This window comes from Dryobates pubescens, chromosome 25 (genome assembly GCF_014839835.1).
Source record: "Dryobates pubescens isolate bDryPub1 chromosome 25, bDryPub1.pri, whole genome shotgun sequence".
In the NCBI taxonomy this organism is placed as follows: Eukaryota; Metazoa; Chordata; class Aves; order Piciformes; family Picidae; genus Dryobates; species Dryobates pubescens.
In genome coordinates, this window is record NC_071636.1 from 1,101,091 (window position 1) to 1,121,340 (window position 20,250).

General features: G+C 58.4%; 1 protein-coding gene across 1 annotated transcript; it reads left to right on the plus strand.

Moving 5' to 3' along the window:
* The first annotated feature begins 59 nt into the window (after nucleotides 1-59).
* SF3A1 (splicing factor 3a subunit 1) lies at nucleotides 60-19,644 on the plus strand. The gene is made up of 16 exons (XM_054173075.1): nucleotides 60-251; nucleotides 2,634-2,746; nucleotides 3,672-3,876; nucleotides 5,104-5,361; nucleotides 6,169-6,243; nucleotides 7,316-7,466; nucleotides 8,668-8,861; nucleotides 10,089-10,206; nucleotides 10,359-10,544; nucleotides 11,160-11,281; nucleotides 12,134-12,376; nucleotides 13,145-13,355; nucleotides 15,662-15,816; nucleotides 17,328-17,429; nucleotides 17,624-17,695; nucleotides 19,190-19,644. The coding sequence occupies exons 1-16, from the start codon at nucleotides 186-188 to the stop codon at nucleotides 19,289-19,291; spliced, it is 2,373 nt and encodes a 790-aa protein (XP_054029050.1). The 5' UTR covers nucleotides 60-185; the 3' UTR covers nucleotides 19,292-19,644.
* Nucleotides 19,645-20,250: the final 606 nt, after the last annotated feature.

Consider the following 20,250-nt stretch of genomic DNA (forward strand, 5'->3'; position numbering starts at 1 on the left):
ACCCCAGCTGGGGGCGCTGCGTCACTTCCGGCGCGCTGCGTCACTTCCGGCGCGCACGCGCAGCGCCTGGCGGGCCGGCGCCATTTCGTCCCCCGCGCTGCCGTCGGCGTCGTCCTCCTCCCCTTCGCCTCAAGCCGGGAGCGGCTCCGGCGGGGAAGCCTTCCCCGCCACGACCAGGCAGCGTCATGCCGGCCGGACCCGTGCAAGCCATGCCGCCGGCGCAGCCAGCGCCTCCCGCCGAGAACAAGCCGGTGCGGGCCGCGAGGGTTCGGGGCGCTCCGGGGCTGGGGCCTGGGCTGCGGGGGAGGCGCAGGGAGGCGGAGATCGATGGCGTTATCTGGGAGGCCGCTGGGGAGGGCTGGAGTTCGTAGATTCAGAGAATGGTTTGGGTTGGAAGGAGCCTCAAAGCTCACCCAGTTCCAGCCCCCTGCCACGGGCAGGGACACCTCCCACCAGCCCAGGCTGCTCCTGGCCTCATCCAGCCTGGCCCTGAACGCCTCCAGGGAGGGGGCAGCCACAGCCTCCCTGGGCAGCCTGTGTCAGTGTCTCACCCTCTCACTCTAAAGAATTTCTTCTTAATCTCCAGTCTGAATATGCTCTTTCCAAGCTTCAATGCATTCCCTTCCATCCTGTCACTCCAAGCCCTTGTTAAAAGTCCCTTCCTGACTTTCCTGTAGGACCCTTTCAGGCACTGAAAGGCTGCTTTAAGGTCTCCCCAGAACTTTCTGTTTTCCAGGCTGAACAGTCCCAACTCCCTCAGCCTGTCCCCACAGGGGAGGTTGTGCAGCCCTCTGATCATTTTGGTGGCCTCCTCTGGACCCTCTCCAGCAGCTCCAGGTCCTTCTTGTGCTGGGGGCACTGGACCTGGAGGCAGTGCTGCAGGTGGGGTCTGAGCAGAGCAGAGTAGAGGGGCAGGATCCTCTCCCTGTCTTGCTGCTCTCACTGCTTTGGGTGCAGCCCAGCACATGGTTGTTCAGCCTGGAGCAGAGAAGGCTCTAGGGAGGCCTCCTGGAGGCTTTTCAGTCCTGAGAGGGGCCAGTCAGAAGGCTGGGGACAGACTTTTGAGCAAGGTGTGTTGTGTCAGGGCAAGGGGTGATGGTCTGAAACTGAAAGAGGGAAAAGCAGACTGGAGAGAAGGAAGAAAGTTTGACACTGAGGGTGGTGAGAGCCTGGCCCAGGTGCCCCCTCCCTGGGCCCACTGCAGGTCAGGTTGTTTGGGGCTCTGTGCAGGCTGCTGTGCAGGCTGCTGTGCAGGCTGCTGGAAGAGGATCAGCATGCTGAGAAGTGCAGCTTTGGCAAGACAAAGCCATCCCCAGGCAGGGCTCTGGGATTTTTGGCTTGGGTTTTGCTCTAACATCAGTGAGCAAAGTGCCCTGCAGAGCATCCCTGTAGGAAGAGGCTTTGATGAGGCTGCCCCAGGATCAGCAGTGGTGGTTGGTTTGTGTGGAGTTCACAGCTCAGATTCTGATCTCCTGCAGTGCCTCTGGGAGCATCCATAACTTACAGACCTGTTCTGCAGTGCTGAGTTAGTTGTTCCTAGGTGGGGGGGCTTCAGGCATCTCCCCTAAGCTGCCCCTTGGCTCAGCATTTTTCAACCCACACAGGGTCAAGGCCAAAAGGAGCAGTGCCAGGAGGCCTTGCTTTGGTTCCCAGTGCCCACCCCTGCAGCTGGGTCCCCTGGCCAAGCAGACAAACATCATCTCCTACCCTGAGAAGCTGAGGAATTCCTTTGTGGGCTGGGTGATGCAGGCTGTTGAAGCAGATCTTTGTGTCAGGAAGAACTGGCTGCTCTGGGGGCTGAGGAGGAGGAGAGGCAGGGCCCTGTGTGCCCTTTGCATTGCTGTGTGCAGTGCTTGCTTCTCCCTCAGTGTTCAGTTTGGTAAGGCCATTGGCACTGCCAGGGTAGGTGAGGAAGCTGGGGCAGAGGGGAGGTGAATTTTCCAGCTCAGCCAGCTGAAAATAAACCTACTCTGGGTTTGCAGCCTCCTTGGCTACCTGCATCAGCAGTGGTGTGGCCAGCAGGGCTCATCCCCCTGTGCTGGGCACTGCTGAAGCCACAACTCAAATCCTGGGGTCAGTTTTGGGCCCTTCCCTCCAAGCAGGACAGTGAGGAGCTGGAGCAGGGCCAGAGGAGGGCAGCAAACCCTGGGGAAGGGGCTGGAGAACAGGGCTGGGGAGGAGCAGCTGGGGGTGTTGAGCGTGGAGAAGAGGAGGCTGAGGGAAACCTCCTTGCCCTCTGCAGCTCCCTGAGAGGAGGCTGGAGCCAGGTGGGGCTTGGGCTCTGCTCCCAGGAACAAGTAAGAGGACTGCAGGAGATGGCCTCAGGTTACCCCAGGAGGGGTTTAGGTTGGGCATGAGGAACAATTTCTTTCCCAAAAGGGTTGTCAAGGCCTGGCCCAGGCTGCCCAGGGCAGTGGTGGAGTCCCCATCCCAGGAGGGGTCTCAAAGCTCTGAGCAGCCTAGGGGGGGATGTCCCTGCTGGCTGCAGGGGGTTTGGACTGGATGGCCTTTGGAGGTCCCTTCCTGCCCAAGCTGTTCTGTGGTTCCTGTGCTCCCTTCACCTTTTGCATGCTTGCTGCAGCCAGGAGGCAGCAGTGCAGAGCACTCTCTCTACCTCTGCTTTGTCATTGCAGGCTGAAGAGGAGTCAAAAGAGGAGGCAGCCCCAGCCAAGCCTGTGGTGGGAATCATTTACCCTCCTCCAGAGGTCAGGAATATCGTGGACAAGACTGCCAGCTTCGTGGCCAGGTGAGTGTCAGGGGTGCTGCTTCTCCTTCCCAGCTGATGCCCAGGAGCTGCAGCAGGGGGCAGTCCCCTCACCCTTTGTGAAGGCTTTCCAGGCTGAGTGGCCTGCAGTGAGGCTGTGGCAAGGAGCTGGCAACCTTCTGCTCTGCTGGGGTGAGACCAGCTCTGCTGGAAGAGTAAATCAGATCAAGGCCTCTGGGAAATCCTGCAATAACCCAGGGAGCAGCTGCCCCTCTGGAGGGAAACCAACATCCCAGGTAGGAAGGGAGCCTCATCACAGAAGGTTCAGTGGGAGATGGAGCCAGGAGGAGCTGTGGCTGTGCTGCAAAGCCTGTAGGCCCATGGTGGGTGCTGAGCTTCCCAGGACAAGAGAGGCTGCTTGCTGCCTGAGCCCTGCAGCTCAGCCTCCTCCCTCTTGGTGGGCAGCTTGGTTGAGCTGTGCTGGTGGCTCAGAGGTGTGCATCCAAGCCTTGGCCATCTCCCTGGCTTGCTGGCCAGAGGGAGGGATGTGTGCACCTCCAGAGAGCAGTTTGAGCCTCACTCAGGAGGGTTGAGCTGCCCCCAGCTGTCCTGTGGCAGGTTGAGGAGTGAGGGGGGAGGGCTGACAGTTGGGTGGCCTTGACTCAGCTCTGCAAGTTGAAGCCTTTGGTGCACTGTACCCTATCTCCCTCTCTGCTTTTCTAACCCTTCCTGGCTGCCTCACCACTGTGTGAGCTCCATGGGGACCCTTGGCCTCCTTGGCAGCGTATGAGGAGCACAGGAGGTGAAAAGCTTTGAGCTGGCTCTGGGTTGTTAACCATCCCAGCATCAGAGGGGCTGCCTGCTGCCTTCTCCTGGGCTGCTGCACGCACTCATCCTGCCCTGGCAGGGTCAGCTGTGGCACACAGGTGGCTGCCCACCCATCTGACTTTCTCCTCTTCCTCCTCAGAAATGGTCCTGAGTTTGAGGCTCGGATCCGACAGAATGAGATCAACAACCCCAAGTTCAACTTCCTCAACCCCACCGACCCCTACCACGCCTACTACCGCCACAAAGTCAGCGAGTTCAAGGAGGGCAAAGCTCAGGAGCCCTCAGCTGCCATCCCCAAGGTCATGCAACAGCAGCAAAGTGCTCAGCAGCAGCTGCCACAGAAGGTCAGTGCTGCCTGTTGGCCTTGCTCAGGAAGTTGTCCCAGCCTGAGCTCAAGGCAGGGCTCTGTAGCAGGAGCTGTTGGTGCGCTCCCAGCTCTGGGAGGTGTGGGGCTGACACCTTCTGAGGCAGGAGTGCATCCTCCACTTGCTGGAGACTCAAGAGCTGTGTGTGAAAGACCCAACATGCTGCTCTCCTTGGCCCATCCTGATGTTTGGCTGTGCACTGACTGCTTTGGTGCCCACACTGGTGAGAGCTGAGGACTCCTGCCACAGCCCCAGCCTCAGAGCAGTTCCCTGAGGCTGCAGCTTGGGCTTCTCCCATGCAGTGTTTTGTTAGCAGCATTTCCTTTGCAGCTGCCAAAGAGAGCAACTTCCCCTCGAAATGGGGAGTACAAAATGTTGCTGATCTTGCTTAGCTTCTTAGAAATCTAGTTGGGGGCTGTCCCTGCTCATGGCAGGGGGCTTGGAGCAGATGATCTGTGGGATCCCTTCCAAGCTGGGCCACAGATCCATATGACCTGGGGGAAAGGCCACTGAGACTTGAGCATGCCCTGCACAGCCAGCAGTCACTCAGTGCAGTGCTGGCCAGTCTGGAGAGCAACACCTCCAGGTTGTGGAGGCACCAAAGTTACCTCCAGGTACTTCCTGGCAAAGTCCTCCTGGTGTCCAGTGTTGTAGCTGTTGGAGTAACAGTTCTTTCCTGGCAGGCCCTAAAGGATTGGGCTCATGGAATGGGTTGGGTTGGAAGGGACCTGCAAAGCTCATCCAGCTCCACTCCCCCTGCCATGGCCAGGGGCACCTCCCACTAGCCCAGGTTGCTCAGTTCTCCATCCAGGCTGGCCTTGAACACCCCCAGGCAGGGGGCAGCCACAGCCTCCCTGGGCAGCCTGTTGCAGTGTCTCTCCAGCCTCGCTGGAAAGAATTCCTTCCTCATCTCCAGTCTCAGTCTGCCCTCCTGCAGCTTCAATCCATTGCCCCTCACCCTATCACTACAATCCCTTGGAAAAGTCCCTTCCTGGCTTTCCTGTGGGCCTCTTTCAGCTGTTGGAAGGCTGCTCTAAGGTCTGCCTGGAGGGGTCCAGGTGCATCCCCTGGCAGCTGCTAACCTCTCCTCCCTGCCGCTGCCAGGTCTGCGGCGCCGTCGCGTCCCTGCGGCAGCGGAGGGGGAGCCAGGCTCTGCCGAGCGCTTCCCTCCCTCAGCTGCTGCTCAGCCTGCCTTCTGCTCTGCAGGTGCAGGCCCAGGTGATCCAGGAGACAGTGGTTCCCAAAGAGCCACCTCCAGAGTTCGAGTTCATCGCTGACCCTCCCTCCATCTCGGCCTTCGACCTGGACGTGGTGAAGCTGACGGCGCAGTTCGTGGCGCGCAACGGGAGGCAGTTCCTGACCCAGCTGATGCAGAAGGAGCAGAGGAACTACCAGTTCGACTTCCTGCGCCCCCAGCACAGCCTCTTCAACTACTTCACCAAGCTGGTTGAGCAGTACACAAAGGTACTCCTGCTGCACTTGGCTGCTTTCAGCAGGGGGGCTGAGTGTTTGCCTTCGGAGCTGGGCTGTGGGTGTGCAGCTCCAGGAGCCACTCCTCTCACCCTCCCTCCTTAGGTGCAGCAGAGGCTTCCTGTGCTTCACACAGTCTGCAGCACTGATCACAGGGCTGAGCACACTGAACACAGTGGGGCATTGCTGTAAAGGTGACAGACATTACAGCTTCACAGACTGCATTGGCTTGGAAGGGAGCCTCAGAGGGCATCCTGTGCTTGCAGGGACAGCTCCAGCCAGAGCAGGCTGCCCAGGGACACAGCAAGGCTGAGCTTGGATGTCTCCAGGGATGGAGCCTCAACCACAGCCCTGGGCAGCCTGTCCCAGTGTCTCACCACCCTCATTGTGCAGAACTTCCTCTTGATGTCCAACCTAAATCTCCCCTGTTCCAGTTCCAAACCATTGCTCCTGTTTTAAACAGTCCCTCCCCAACCTTCCTGGAGGGCCCTTCAGATACTGAAGTGCAGCTCTGAGGTCTCCCTGAAGCCTTCTCTCCAGGCTGAACAGCCCCAACTCTCCCAGCCTGTGCCCATAGCAGAGGTGCTCCACCCCTCTGATCATCTCCATGGCCTCCTCTGCAGAGTGGGGCTGGAGGGCCAGCAGGGCCTTTGTAAGCCCAAAGTATGAGCAATAAGTGATAGAAGGATTGCAGCAGGACAAGGAATGCAGGCTCAGAGGTCTGCTGATGTGTTTATCAGTGTGGAAAGGAGGCTTTGGCCAAAGGATTTGTCACCAACTGTCATGTGAAATGTCTTTCAGATCTTGATCCCTCCAAAGGGTTTGCTCCTCAAGCTCAAGAAAGAGGCTGAAAATCCCAAGGAAGTCCTGGACCAGGTATTGCAACCAAAACTTGCAGGAGTGGGTGTTGATTTCTTCCTCTCTGCATGTTTCTGGCTCAGTGGCTGCAAGTTCAGTAGTCACTCAGACAGGGGCTGCCCAAGGCTGCCTCTGCACTACCAATTAGTGTCCCTGTTGGGGTGGTTTGCTTGTGGCAGCATAGAGGCACAGACACTGCACAGCACCAGGATGTTTCCCTCTGACACATGGAATCCTTCCAAGCTGTTCTTTATTGCTTTGACCTCTGTCATTGTCACAGAGGCTGCCTTTGCTTTGGGCAGGGGGTGTTCCAGAAGGGTCATAAAGTGTCTGAGCTGGTTCCTGGTTGGGAACCTTCAGGGGTACCTGAGTCATGTGCTGGGATGGCTTGGTCCTAGATGGAGAAGGCACAGAAATGCAGCATTAGAAAACTCCTTTAAAACTGAGTCCAGCCCTTAGCACAGCACTGCCAGGGCACCACCAAACCATGGCCCTCAGCACCACATGGCTCTGAAACCCCTCCAGGGGTGGGGACTCCACCACTGCCCTGGGCAGCCTGGGCCAGGCCCTGACAACCCTTGAAGAAATTGTTCCTCATGTCTAACCTAAACCTCCCCAGGGGCACCTTGAGGCCATTTCCTCATATCCTATCACTTACTCCTGGGAGAAGAGACCAAGCCTCACCTCACTCCAGCCTCCTTTCAGGGAGCTGTAGAGAGCCAGAAGGTCTCCTCTTGATCTCCTTTTCTCCAGACTGAACACCTCCAGTCCCCTCAGCTGCTCCTCCCCAGCCCTGCTGCCTGTCTCTGGACACTCTCCAGCCCCTCTCAGTGTCCTTGGAGTGAGGGGCCCAAAACTGACCCCAGGATTTGAGTTGTGGCTTCAGCAGTGCCCAGCACAGGGGGGTGATCCCTGCCCTGGCCCTTTGCAGTCTCTGACTCCAGAGGCCAACCTCTAGGTTCTAAGTTCAGCCTTTGTCCTGCCAGGCCTCTGAAGTGTGCTGCCTGTGAAGGGCTTGCTGGTGCTGTGGAGGTGACTGTGGTGTGTTCCTGCCTGACCTGTGGTGTGTGCTCTGTGTCTGCTTGTGCAGGTGTACTACAGGGTGGAGTGGGCGAAGTTCCAGGAGCGAGAGCGGAAGAAGGAGGAGGAGGAGAAGGAGAAGGAGCGTGTGGCCTACGCCCAGATCGACTGGCACGACTTCGTGGTGGTGGAGACTGTTGACTTCCAGCCCAATGAGCAAGGTACTGCAGCTGAGTGCTGTGACCTCTCTGAGGCTGCTCCCTGGGGGTGGGGGCTCCATGCTGCAATGCCATGTCAGGCAGTCCTTGGCTTGTACAGCTGCATGGCCTCCAAAGAGAGAGGGGAAAGCCACCGAGGACTCCTTGTTTTAACCTGGAGTCAGTAATTCAGAAGCCCAAGGCTGCTCTAGTGTCTGCTCTTCCACTGCACCAGGACAGCAGAGCTGCTCCCACTTTCACCTTCATCTTGAAGTTCAACAAGATCTAAGTGCAAGGTCCTGCATCTGGCTCAGGGCAATCCCAAGCACCAGTATGGGCTGGGCAGGGACTGGCTGAGAGCAGCCCTGGAGGAAAGGCCTTGGGGGTGCTGGGGGAGGAGAAGCTCAGCAGGAGCCAGCAGTGAGCACTGGCAGCCCAGAGAGCCAAGCAGAGCCTGGGCTGCAGCAAGAGAAGTGTGGCCAGCAGGGCCAGGGAGGGGATTCTGCCCCTCTGCACCACTCTGCTGAGACCACAGCTGGAGCTCTGGGGCCAGTTCTGGAGCCTCTGTGCCAGGAAGGATCTGGAGGTGCTGGAAGGTGTCCAGAGAAGGGCCAGGAGGAGGAGCAGAGGGCTGGAGCTGCTCTGCTATGGAGACAGAGTGAGAGAGTTGGGGTTGTGCAGGCTGGAGAGGAGAAGGCTCCCAGAATACCTAATTGTGGCCTTCCAGGATCTGCAGGGGGCTGCAGGAAAGCTGGGGAGGGACTTTTGAGGGTGTCAGGGAGGGACAGGACTGGGGGGGGATGGAGCAGAACTAGAAGTGGGGAGATTGAGATTGGCTGTGAGGAAGAAGTTGTTGCCCATGAGGGTGGTGAGAGCCTGGCACAGGCTGCCCAGGGAGGTGGTGGAAGCCTCCTGCCTGGAGGTGTTTGCAGCCAGGCTGGAGGTGGCTGTGAGCAACCTGCTGCAGTGTGAGGTGTCCCTGGCCATGGCAGGGGGTTGGAGCTGGCTGAGCCTTGAGCTCCCTTCCAGCCCTGCCAGCTCTGTGATCTCCATACCTGCTGCTGCTGTGCAGTCTCCATCCTCTGCCCTCTCTGTGTTTGCTCACAGGAAGTTTTGCCTCTGCTGCTATGTGAAGAAACTGCTTTTCATTCAAGAGATTGATGTTTCTGTCTGTGCTTTGAGCATCTCAATGAGAGAATCAGGAGCTCTGTTCTCTGTCCTGCAGGGAATTTCCCCCCTCCCACCACCCCAGAAGAGCTGGGAGCTCGCATCCTGATCCAGGAGCGCTACGAGAAGTTTGGGGAGAGTGAGGAGGTGGAAATGGAGGTGGAGTCAGATGAGGAAGATGAGAAGCAAGAGAAAACAGATGAGCCCCCAGCCCAGCTGGATCAAGACACTCAAGTGCAGGATATGGATGAGGTAACAAGAGAGCCAGCAGGAGTTTGTCTGGTTTCTGGTCCCCTTCGTTTTCACGGTGGGAAGTTCCTCAGCTCCTTGAGGACCTGAGGCTGCCTCCTGAGGGCATTTCAGAGCTCTTCATGCTGGAGTGCTGAAGTTGGTGTTCATCAGTTGTGGCATTTTAAACGTTTTCCATGACACTAACATCACTTCCAGGAGTGAAACCCAGTAATTGTCTCACTGATTGTTGTGGGGCTCTGTTTGTGGCCCAGCCTGTGGGGCTTTGCACATGGAAAAGATGACTCATTGGAGACTCTTCCTCCCTGCCCACTCCATATCAGCTGGTTGTGCTGGTAACCAGGGCCTGGCTGAACCCTAAGCCCCTGCTGGCTGTGCTGTGGTAATGTGGAAGCTGAGGAGCACTTGCTTCCTCTTCTGGGCTTGCTGAATCTCTGAATTGTGGTTACCCAGAGGAACCACTCTCACATCAGCTTTCAGGGCCAAAGCAGCTGTGCTGCACAGGACTTCTCTGCCTGTCTCAAATCTTGTTTGCTGGATAGGAAGGACGTGGACCTGAGGGAGTGGGTCCAGGGGAGGGCCATGAAAATGATCAGGGGGTTGGAGCAGCTCTGCTGTGGGGACAGGCTGAGGGAGCTGGGGCTGTTCAGCCTGGAGAAGAAAAGGTTCCAGTACCTGAAGGAGGCCTGCTAGAAGGCTGCAGAGGGAGTGCTTACAAAGGCCTGCAGTGGTGGGATGAGGGGCAGTGGTTTGAAATGAGAGCAGAGCAGGTTTAGATTGGATGTCAGGAAGAAGCTCTTTACAGTGAGGGTGGTGGAAGACTGGAGCAGGTTGCCCAGAGAGGTGGTTGAGCCTCATCCCTGGAGATAGTCAAGGTGAGGCTCTATGGGGCTCTGAGCAACCTGATCCCGTGGAGGACAGAATGATGGAATCCACCAGGCTGGAAGAGACCTCCAAGATCACCCAGTCCAACCTATCACCCAGCCCTATCCAATCAACCAGACCAAGGCACTGAGTGCCTCAGCCAGGCTTTCCTTGAAGCTCTCCAGGGACGGTGACTCCACCACCTCCCTGGGCAGCACATCCCAAGGGCAGATCCCTCTCTCTGTGAAGAGCTTCTTGCTAGTGCCCATCCTCCATGTCCATTCTCACTGCAGGGAGTTGTGCTTCTGTGATGCTAAGGTACTTGACTGGAGTGACCTGGTTACCTTTTGCCCCCTTTTACATCAGGGCTCGGATGACGAAGACGAAGGTCAGAAGGTTCCTCCTCCTCCAGAAACCCCAATGCCACCACCTCTTCCTCCCACCCCAGACCAGGTCATTGTGAGGAAAGACTACGATCCCAAAGGTAAAGCAGGCTGGTGAAGGGCAAAACCTCTCCAGGAGGCAGAGCTCTCACTCAGGACATTTCCTTCCTGCGCGGCCAGGCCCCCTCACAGCTTCCTGGCCCGCAGCCCCTGGGTGCCGTTCGTGTTTAACAGTGTGGCTTTGTTTCCCTAGCCTCCAAGCCGCTGCCACCAGCCCCAGCCCCAGATGAGTATCTGGTGTCCCCCATCACTGGGGAGAAGATCCCTGCCAGCAAGATGCAGGAGCACATGAGGATCGGGCTGCTGGACCCGCGCTGGCTGGAGCAGCGCGACCGCTCCATCCGCGAGAAGCAGAGCGACGACGAAGTCTACGCCCCAGGTCGGCTTCAGCACCCGGCACGGCTTGCAGAGCCGCTGCCCAGCCCACTTCTGGGGGCTCCTGCCACATCCCCCTCCCTCTGTTCTGCCTCCCACCTGAGAAGGACCATCTGAAGTGCAGCCGTTCGGTTGGACATCAGGAGGGAGTTCTGCACAGTGAGGCTGGGGAGACACTGGGACAGGCTGCCCAGGGCTGGGCTTGAGGCTCCATCCCTGGAGACATTTAGACTCAGCCTTGCTGTGTCCCTGTGCAGCCTGCTCCAGCTGGAGCTCTCCCTGCTGCCTGCAGGGGGGTTGGACAAGATGCCCTTGGGGGCTGCCTCCCAACCCAATGCTATTTATCAATCTGTGACTCTTAGCACACTCCCTCACTCATCCACATCCCCCTGATAAGGACCATCTTCAGTGTAGCTTTGCTGTCCTCAGCTGCCCCTGCTCTGGATACTTTTATCAGCAGCTCTGGGAGTTCTCTAAACTGAATGGCAGAGAACTGTAGCTGCTGCTGAGCAGCCATCAGCCACAGTGTCTCTGTAAGCAGAGCAAGGTACCAAACAGTCTAAAGATCCCTAGAAGAGGCAGATCCCCTGAGACAGCAGTTCCTGTTTGTCCCCTGCAGGGCTGGACATTGAGAGCAGCCTGAAGCAGCTGGCAGAGCGCCGTACTGACATCTTCGGTGTGGAGGAGACTGCCATTGGCAAAAAGATTGGAGAGGAGGAGATCCAGAAGCCAGAGGAGAAGGTAGAGTGGAAACTGGGGGGTTGTGAACAGCACCCTGTAGCATGATGAATTCTGGCACTTCTGTGACTTTGAGAGCAGCCCTGAGGAGGACCTGAGGGTGCTGGGGGTTGAATAGTTGGATAGGAGTTAGCACTGTGTTGTGTCCTGGGCTGATCCCTGGCAGCAAGAGCAGGGAAGGGATTCTGTCACTCTGCTGTGCTCTACTGAGACCCCCCCTGCAATGCTGGGGCAGCTCTGGAGTCCCCAGCACAGACAGGGACCTGTTGGAGAGGGGCCAGAGGAGGCCACAGCAATGCTGGGAGGGCTGGAAGCCCTCTGCTGGGAGGCCAGGCTGGGAGGGTTGGGCTTGGGCAGCCTGGAGAAGAGAAGGCTCCAGGGAGACCTCCTGGTGGCCTTGCAGTGCTGAAAGGGCTGCTCAGAAAGCTGGGGACAGACTGTGGAGCAGGGGCTGCTGTGCCAGGACAAGAGGTGATGGTTTGAAACTGAAAGAGGGAGATTGAGAGGGGAGAGAAGAGAGAAAGGTTTGCCACTGAGGGTGGGGAGAGCCTGTCCCAGGGTGCCCAGATTGGTGGGAGAAGCCCCATGGCTGGCAGCATTCCAGGGGAGGTTGGTTGGGGCTGTGATCAAGCTGTGCTGGTTGCAGCTGTCCCTGCTGGCTGTAGTGGGGGTGGATTCATTGACCTTGAGAGGTCCCTTCCAATCCAAAACATCCTGTGATTCTCTGGTTCTGTGCTGAGTGACTGGAGTCTCCTGAGCTCTGTTCCTGCTGTGCAGCTGCTCTCTTGATGTGCTTGCAGCTCACATGGCTGCCTGGCCAGGCTGGAGGGGTTCTGATGGATCTCCTCCTCGCAGGTGACCTGGGATGGCCACTCGGGCAGCATGGCCCGCACGCAGCAGGCTGCTCAGGCCAATATTACTCTGCAAGAGCAAATTGAAGCCATCCACAAGGCCAAGGGACTGGTGCCAGAAGATGACAGCAAGGAGAAGATTGGTCCCAGCAAACCCAATGAAATGCCACAGCCACCCCCTCCTTCATCAGCATCAAATCCCCCAGCCAGTGCTCAGCCCATCACGTCCGTTCCTCGTCCTCCCACAGTGAGTCTTGGGGCTTCCAGAAGCAAATAACTGTGGCTGGAGTTAATTAGAAAGGAGCCCTGCTGGAGCTCTGGGTTTGTAACAGCAGGAAGCTGGCTTAGCAGCAGGGTTTGAGTGAAGGTCGTGGTTCCAAACTTCTTCAACCAGCAGAGGAACCCTCCTGAACTTGCAGTTAAAAATGGAAAGCAGGACTTGGGTGGAGCTTTTCATTCTTGGAGGCTTGGATCAGCTGGGCTGGAGAGGAAGCTGGGCAGTGAGATGTGGGGGGAGGAGTGTGGCTGGCAAAGGAAGGGGTGGGGGCTCTTTGGAGGTGTTAAAGGGTGTGGTGCAGAGCAGAAGTAGCTGGAGGCTCAGAGGTGGTTCCCTACCCAGTGTCCTTTCCCCAAGGGTTCCGCTCTGAGCCAGCTCTTGCTTGGTGGCTCAGGGTCTGACAGCCAAGCGGTGAGGGGAGGGAGAACTCTTTAATCTCCTCCTGAGGCTTCTGTGCCCCTTTGAAGGCACCTGGGGCCGGCCAGGTGGTGGCTTGCTGAGGTTCTGGGCGAGCCTTTGGCCGGCAGAACTCCTCTGTGGGCCACCCTGGTGGTTTCCAGCAGGCCTGGCCTTGGTGGCTCAGGGTCTGATAGCCAAGTGGTGAGGGGGGGACGAATTCCTGAGGCTTCTGTGCCGCTCTGAAGGCACCTGGGGCCGGCCAGGCGGTGGCTTGCTGGGGTCGCGGGCGAGCCTGTGGCCGGCGGCCGCTGAGCCGGGCTCTCCGCCGTGCCGCCGCAGATGCCGCCCCCGGTGCGCGCCGCCGTGGTCTCGGCGGTGCCGGTGATGCCTCGCCCGCCCATGACCTCGGTGGTGCGCCTGCCCCCCGGCTCGGTGATCGCCGCCCCCATGCCGCCCATCATCCACACCCCGCGCATCAACGTGGTGCCCATGCCGCCCTCCGCGCCGCCCATCATGAGCCCGCGCCCGCCCCCCATGATCGTGCCCACAGGTCAGTGCCGCCCCCGCCCCAGCTCGGGCACAGGCTGCAGCCATGCTTGGGTGCCCGGGGCGGGGGTGGGAGCCTCGTGCCCGGGGCGGGGGTGGGAGCCTCGTGCCCGGGGCGGGGGAGGGAGCCTCGTGCCCGGGGTTGGGGGTGGGAGCCTCGTGCCCGGGGAGGGGGTGGGAGCCTCGTGCCCGGGGTTGGGGGTGGGAGCCTCGTGCCCGGGGTTGGGGGTGGGAGCCTCGTGCCCGGGGCGGGGGTGGGAGCCTCGTGCCCGGGGTTGGGGGTGGGAGCCTCGTGCCCGGGGTTGGGGGTGGGAGCCTCGTGCCCGGGGCGGGGGTGGGAGCCTCGTGCCCGGGGCGGGGGTGGGAGCCTCGTGCCCGGGGTTGGGGGTGGGAGCCTCGTGCCCGGGGAGGGGGTGGGAGCCTCGTGCCCGGGGTTGGGGGTGGGAGCCTCGTGCCCGGGGTTGGGGGTGGGAGCCTCGTGCCCGGGGTTGGGGGTGGGAGCCTCGGGGCGGGGGTGGGAGCCTCGTGCCCGGGGGTGGGGGTGGGAGCCTCGTGCCCGGGGGTGGGGGTGGGAGCCTCGTGCCCGGGGCGGGGGTGGGAGCCTCGTGCCCGGGGTTGGGGGTGGGAGCCTCGTGCCCGGGGTTGGGGGTGGGAGCCTCGTGCCCGGGGTTGGGGGTGGGAGCCTCGTGCCCGGGGTTGGGGTGGGAGCCTCGTGCCCGGGGCGGGGGTGGGAGCCTCGTGCCCGGGGCGGGGGTGGGAGCCTCGTGCCCGGGGTTGGGGGTGGGAGCCTCGTGCCCGGGGTTGGGGGTGGGAGCCTCGTGCCCAGGGAGGGGGTGGGAGCCTCGTGCCCAGGGGTTTGGAAGGCCAGGCTGGATGTGGCTCTGGGCAGCCTGCTGTGGTGTGAGGTGTCCCTGCCCGTGGCAGGGGGCTCGGAACTGGCTGAGCCTTGAGGTCCCTTCCAACCCTGACAGTTCTGTGCTGAGGGGAATGGAACATCTGTGTGAAGAGATGAGAGCCCTGGGGGGTGGAGGAGAGCAGCCCCAGAGGGGATCTGAACAATGCTCAGCAAGAGATAGAGGGTGGGAGGGCAAGAGGCTGGGGCCAGACTCTTGTCAGAGGTACCCAGGGACAGGACAAGGGGCAGTGGGCACAAACTGGAGCCCAGGAGGTTCCATCTGAAGAAACTTCTGAGGCTGCTGGAGGCCTGGAGCAGGCTGCCCAGAGAGGTTGTTGAGGTGCTTCTCAGGAGAGATTCCAATCCCCCCCAAGCCACTGTGATCCTGGGCAAGCTGCTTTGGCAGCAGGGGTTGGAGTGGATCATCTGCAGAAGTTCCAACTCCCACCCTGCAGGGGCTCTAACTGCTCTGTGATGCAGGCCTGCTCTTGAATTCTTGTTTCCTTTAGTGCCTCTGATCACATCCACTGTCAGAGGCACAGGAGGAGCAAAGTGTGGCTGTGCTCAGAGACCCCAAGTGCCACCATTAAGAGTTTTGGGGTGTTTGATCCAACATTGGCAGCACTGCTTTGGGGCTCAGGGCTCCTCCAGTATGAAATGCAAACCAATCTGCCTCAGCCAGTTAATATCTGTGTCCCTGGGAGCCTGCCCAGGTGAATAGGAACAACCCAGAAGGAACCAGAGTGAGGAGCAGCCCCTCACTGGGTGTCACAGCTTGTTACAGGTCACACAGAATATCCTTGGTTGGAAGAGACCTCCAAGCTCATCCAGTCCAACCTCTCCCAGCACTGCAGGGTCACCACCAAGCCACGTCCCTAGGCACCAGGTCCACAGCTGCTTAAGCACCTCCAGGGAGGGTGACTCCAGCACTGCCCTGAGCAGCCTGCTCCAATGTTTGAGACCCCTTTCAGTGAAGAAATATTGCTGCTGCTGCTGCAGAGGGAAAAGCCATTGTCTGACCCCCCCCCCCCCCAGCAGCTTCATGGCCTTAGGTGCTTTTCAAGTTGAAAAGCAGAGTGTAACAAATCCAATTCTTCCCTTTTTCATTATCCCTTCTTTACTGGAGGTGCTGGCACTGCTGTGTGCCAGGCTGTGCCAGCTTGTGCTTTTCTGCAAGCTCTGCAGGAAGCTCTTCTGCCTCTTGTTGTGTTTTCCTGGGCTGTTTCCCAATATAAACCATCCCCTAGCCTTTGATGTTGGCCTCTTGCTGGTGGTTGTCTGAACTTCCTCCATCTATGGTGGTGTCTGCTTCCAGCCCTCCCTGCCCTGCTCAGGGAGCTGCAGTGCAAGGCAGTGCCTGCTGTGTGCTCAGGGGGTGATGGCAGGTGGTGCTGTGTCTTCCCATCCCCTTGCAGCCTTCGTTCCTGCCCCTCCTGTGGCTCCCGTGCCCTCTCCGGCCCCCATGCCGCCCGTTCACCCCCCGCCCCCCATGGAGGAGGAGCCAGTCTCCAAGAAGCTGAAGAGTGAGGACAGCCTGATCCCAGAGGAGGAGTTCCTGCGCAGGAACAAGGTATGGCTGAGGCTTGGCTGCTGCCTGGGGAGCAGCAGGGTCCTGATCCAGTCTGCTGCAGAGGGAGGAGCTGCTGTGTGAAAGGACTGCTCAGGGCAGTGGCTCCTCTGAGGTGGCTCCTTCCTACCATCAGTGCAGCACTGCACACCACACATGCAGTGAGGTTGTTCATCTGCTGCAGGGTGGAGAGGCTCTGCAGAGGGGCCTGGATGGACCAACAAGCCAAGGCCAGTGGCGGGCTGAGGTTCGACAAGGCCAGGGGCTGGGTCCTGCACCTGGCTCACAACAACCCTGTGGATGCTCCAGGCTTGGGGCAGAGTGCCCCCAGCAAAAAGGACCTGGGGGTGATAGCAGCAGCTGAAGATGAGCCACTGTGTGCCCAGGTGGCCAAGAAGGCCACCAGCATCCTGGCCTGGATTAGCAATGCTGTGGCCAGCAGGACTGGGGCAGGGATTATCCTTCTGTACTTGGCCCTGCTGAGGCCACACCTTGAATATTGGGTTCAGGTTTGGGCCTCTCTCTCCAAGAAAGATGTTCAGGTGCTGGATGGAGCAGGTCCAGAAAAAGGCAACAGGGCTGAGGATGGAGGGAGAACAGGGCTGGGGAGGAGCAGCTGAGGGGACTGGGGGTGTTCTGTCTGGAGAAAAGGAGGCTCAGGGGAGACCTTACTCCCTGAAAGGAGGTTGGAGTGAGGTAAGGGTTGGTCTCTTCTCCCAAGGAGCAAGCAGTAGGACAAGAGGAAAGGCCTCAAGTTGCCCCAGGGGAGGTTTAGGTTGGACATGAGGAACAGTTTCTTCCCCAAAAGGGTTGTGAAGTCCTGGCCCAGGCTGCCCAGAGCAGTGGTGGAGTCCCCAGCTCTGGAGGGGTTTCAGAGCCCTGTAGGTGTGGTGCTGAGGGCCATGGCTTGGTGGTGCCCTGGCAGTGCTGAGCTAAGGGTTGGACTTGAAGATCTTAAAGGTCTCTTCCAGGCAAAGCAGTTCCATGTTTCTCTGATGCTCTGCTGTAATTAAGAGCTAGGTTCATGATAATGTAAAGAAGAGCTAAAGCTGCTAATCTGCCTTTAAGCAGAGGGCTGCTAAGCTGCCAAGACAAGGAGCTTGGATGCCTTGGTGTCAGCATGACAGTGCAGGAGGGTGGTGTGTTCCAGAGCCACACAAACTCCATGTGCAGCTGAATTCCAGCCTGAGGAATGAGCTGGAGGTCCTGTTAGGAGCTCTGTGGCCTTCTTGGCCATCTGCATGGAGAAGCTGCCTCCTGTTTGATGCTCCACTGCCTTCACTCTAGCCCTGTGGTGCTTGGTGTGCAGCACCCCAGGAGGGACTCCTGGAACCCTGCTCAGCCTTGGCTTTTGGTGGCAGTGGAATGGCTTTCTCAGCCTTGGGGCCAGCACAGCTCTGTGTTTACTGAGGAGCTGAGATAGGAGGCTAGTTCTGGAAATCAGTCTGCTGCTCTCTTATCTCTGCCCTGAGCCTCCTCACTGCTCCATGAGGCTTTATCTTTGTTTCCTCCAGGGTCCAGTCACGGTCAAAGTCCAGGTTCCCAACATGCAGGACAAGACAGAATGGAAGCTGAATGGCCAAGTGTTGGTGTTCACTCTGCCTCTCTCAGACCAGGCATGTAGCTCATTAACCTGGCCCCTGCCCCTGCTTTGCTACCTCATTTCTTCCCTGCCTGGCAGGAGCTGTGCACCTCTGGGTATTCTCCATGCTGCAGCCTCTTGCCCAAGAGGGTTGTGTGGCTGGGGAGCAGCTCTGAGGATCTTTGCAGTGGTGGGAAAAAAAGGCCTGACCCAGCTCTTCTGTTCTAGGTGTCTGTTATAAAGGTTAAGATCCACGAGGCCACAGGCATGCCAGCTGGGAAGCAGAAGCTGCAGTATGAGGTGGGTCTGAGCCCTTCAAATGCTGGTGGCTGCTTCAGAGCTTTCTGATGAAACTGACTTCCCTACAAGAAGAAGCTGTAATGGAGCTGCTGAGATACTGGGAGGAGCAGAGGGAATGGCTTTCCTGGCTTGGTCACACAACCACCCAGAGCAGGACAGGCCTTTAGTGGGTGGCATCAGTTGATGTGCTGCTGCAGAGTACTCTGAGCTCAAAGGCTTCCTCTGAAATCAGTTTTGATTGGGGTTTTTTCACATTTAAATGCAGCAGCCTGTTCCTTCTGCTCTGTGTGTGTGCCTGGGGGTGCTGGTGGGTGACAAGCTGGACAGGAGCCAGCAACATGTGCTCCACACCATCTCCTGGGCTGATCCCCAGCAGTGTGGGCAGCAGGGGCAGGGAAGGGATTCTGCCCCTCTGCTGTGACCCCACCTGCAGTGCTGGGACCACCTCTGGGGTCCTCAGCACTGGCAGGGCTGGAAGCCCTCTGCTGTGAGGCCAGGCTGAGAGGGTTCTCCAGGCTGAACAAGCACAAGAGAAGGCTCCAGGGAGACCTTCTGGTGGCCTTGGCCCAGTATGGACTCTGTGCTCAGAAGGGTGGGGACAGAGCAGGGCCTGTTGTGACAGGACAAGGAGTGATGGTTTGAGACTAGAAGAGGGAGGTTGATCCTGCAGAGAAGGGAGCAATGTTTGACACAGGCTGGTGAGAGCCTGGCCCAGGTTGCCCAGATTGGTGGGAGATGCCCCCATGGCTGGCAGCATTCCAGGTGAGGATGTTTGGGGCTGATCAAGCTGCTCTGGTTGCAGCTGTCCCTGCTGGCTGCAGGGAGGTTGGACTGGGTGACCTTGAGAGTCCCTTCCTACCCAAACCAGTCTGTGGTGCTCTGGAAGATGGAAGAGGACACTGAGACCCTGGCAGCTCTGAGAAGGCTCCAAAACACAGAAGGACAGAGGCCTTCCTCCTTCCCTCCCTCCCTCCTTCCCTCCCTCCCTCTGCAGAGTGGAGCTGTCAGGAGGGCACCACTCCTGTGTAATAACTCACTTCCAGTCATGCATGTGCCCAGGCACAACCTGCTGCCTAAGCAGTGAACTTTGGGCCCTGATCTCCTCAGCAGTTCATCTGGGGGCAGATAATGTGTTAACCCTTGCTGAGAGGGGAGCTTCAGTGAGGTTCTTTAAGGGGCAAGGGGCATAAGGAGCAGTGGAGCCTAAATAACTTCCTGTGCTGTGGTGACCATCTCCATCTGTATATGGGTAGAGCTGCCTCTCTGTACTCCCAGGGCACTGCCAGCCTACCAGCCTCCTCCAGTGCCCAGCTTCTGAGGCACTGGTCTCTGTCCAGGGTGTTGCAGAGCCTGCAGCACTGTCAGCACCCTGCTGTCAGAGCAGGGCCAGGAGGATTCCATCTCTTGAGGAGGAGAGGTGCTGTGGGAAGGGAGCATCAAGATCTCTGCTGTACCTGGCTGTTGTGGCTTATTATTTGTTTCTTCTCTCCTCAGGGCATCTTCATCAAGGACTCAAACTCCCTGGCATATTACAACATGTCAAGTGGCTCTCTGATCCACCTGGCACTCAAGGAAAGAGGAGGCAGGAAGAAATAAGAGCCATGGAGCCCAGAGAAGTGTTGTGGCCAGGATGCCACTTGTGTAATCTCCCCCTCCCCACCATCAAATCCTCTGGCCTTCCAGGGGCTGCTTGAAAAGAGAGACTGGACCCCATGTGGGGGAGAGAGAAGCTGTTGCTAGAGCCCTGAGATGTGTCAGTGTAGTGACCTGGTGTGTAACTGCAGCATGTTAGTGATCCATGCTTTGCTCCAGCGCTGGCTCTCCACTCAATTCCCTCTTGCAGCACCCACTGAAGTAATTCCCAGCTTAGCTTAGACCTTTCTTGGAGGGATTTCCACTGCCCAGCAGCATCAGCTCTCTGCAGTGCTTCGTGCTTCTAACTGGAAATCTTTCTTTGCCCTTCTTTGACCTCTTCTCTGATCTTGCACCTGCTCTGGAATCCATCCTTCTTCAGCATCAGTCTTCCCTGGGGCTGTGCATGCTGAGCAGCTTTGTACTGCTTCTGGACAGCCTGGGTTTGTTTTAATAAACATGTTTTGGTGTCACAGCTTCTTCTCTTGGGCTCTAAAACTTTAGATGAGGATGTGCCTTGCTTCACAGTGGGGAAATAGTTTGGGCTTTAGGGATAATCCCTTCTACCAGCCTGGCAAAAGGAGTTCAGCCCTACCAGGCCTGTGAAACTCCCTGCTGGCAAGGGAGTTAAAAATGAAGTGCTGAGTTGGTGAGGGTTGGATGTTTTCAACCAGGACAGGTCTCACCCAGTTGCTTATAGATTCTTTAATGGTTTCTCTTTAGGAGAGTGGAGCCTGTTTGACTTGTTTGGGCTGGTGGTGATGGGGTGCCTCAAAGTGAAGCAGTGGTGGGGCTGGTTTGGAGTGTGGGGTGCTTGTAAAGGGGCTGCCACTTGTGCCAGAGCCTTCGGAGTGTCCTTAAACAGCCCTCTTGCAGCCTCATCCAGCTTCTGTGCAGTCCCAGTGCGTTCCAAGCTCCAGCAT

What these genes read in the sequence shown, in the direction of transcription:
- SF3A1 (XM_054173075.1), top strand. Translation starts at nt 186, where the DNA reads ATGCCGGCCGGACCCGTGCAAGCCATGCCGCCGGCGCAGCCAGCGCCT. An exon ending in AGCAGCAGCTGCCACAGAAG is followed by an intron (nt 3,877 to 5,103) that starts GTCAGTGCTGCC and finishes TCTGCTCTGCAG; the next exon opens with GTGCAGGCCCAGGTGATCCA. An exon ending in CTCTGCCTCTCTCAGACCAG is followed by an intron (nt 17,430 to 17,623) that starts GCATGTAGCTCA and finishes CTTCTGTTCTAG; the next exon opens with GTGTCTGTTATAAAGGTTAA.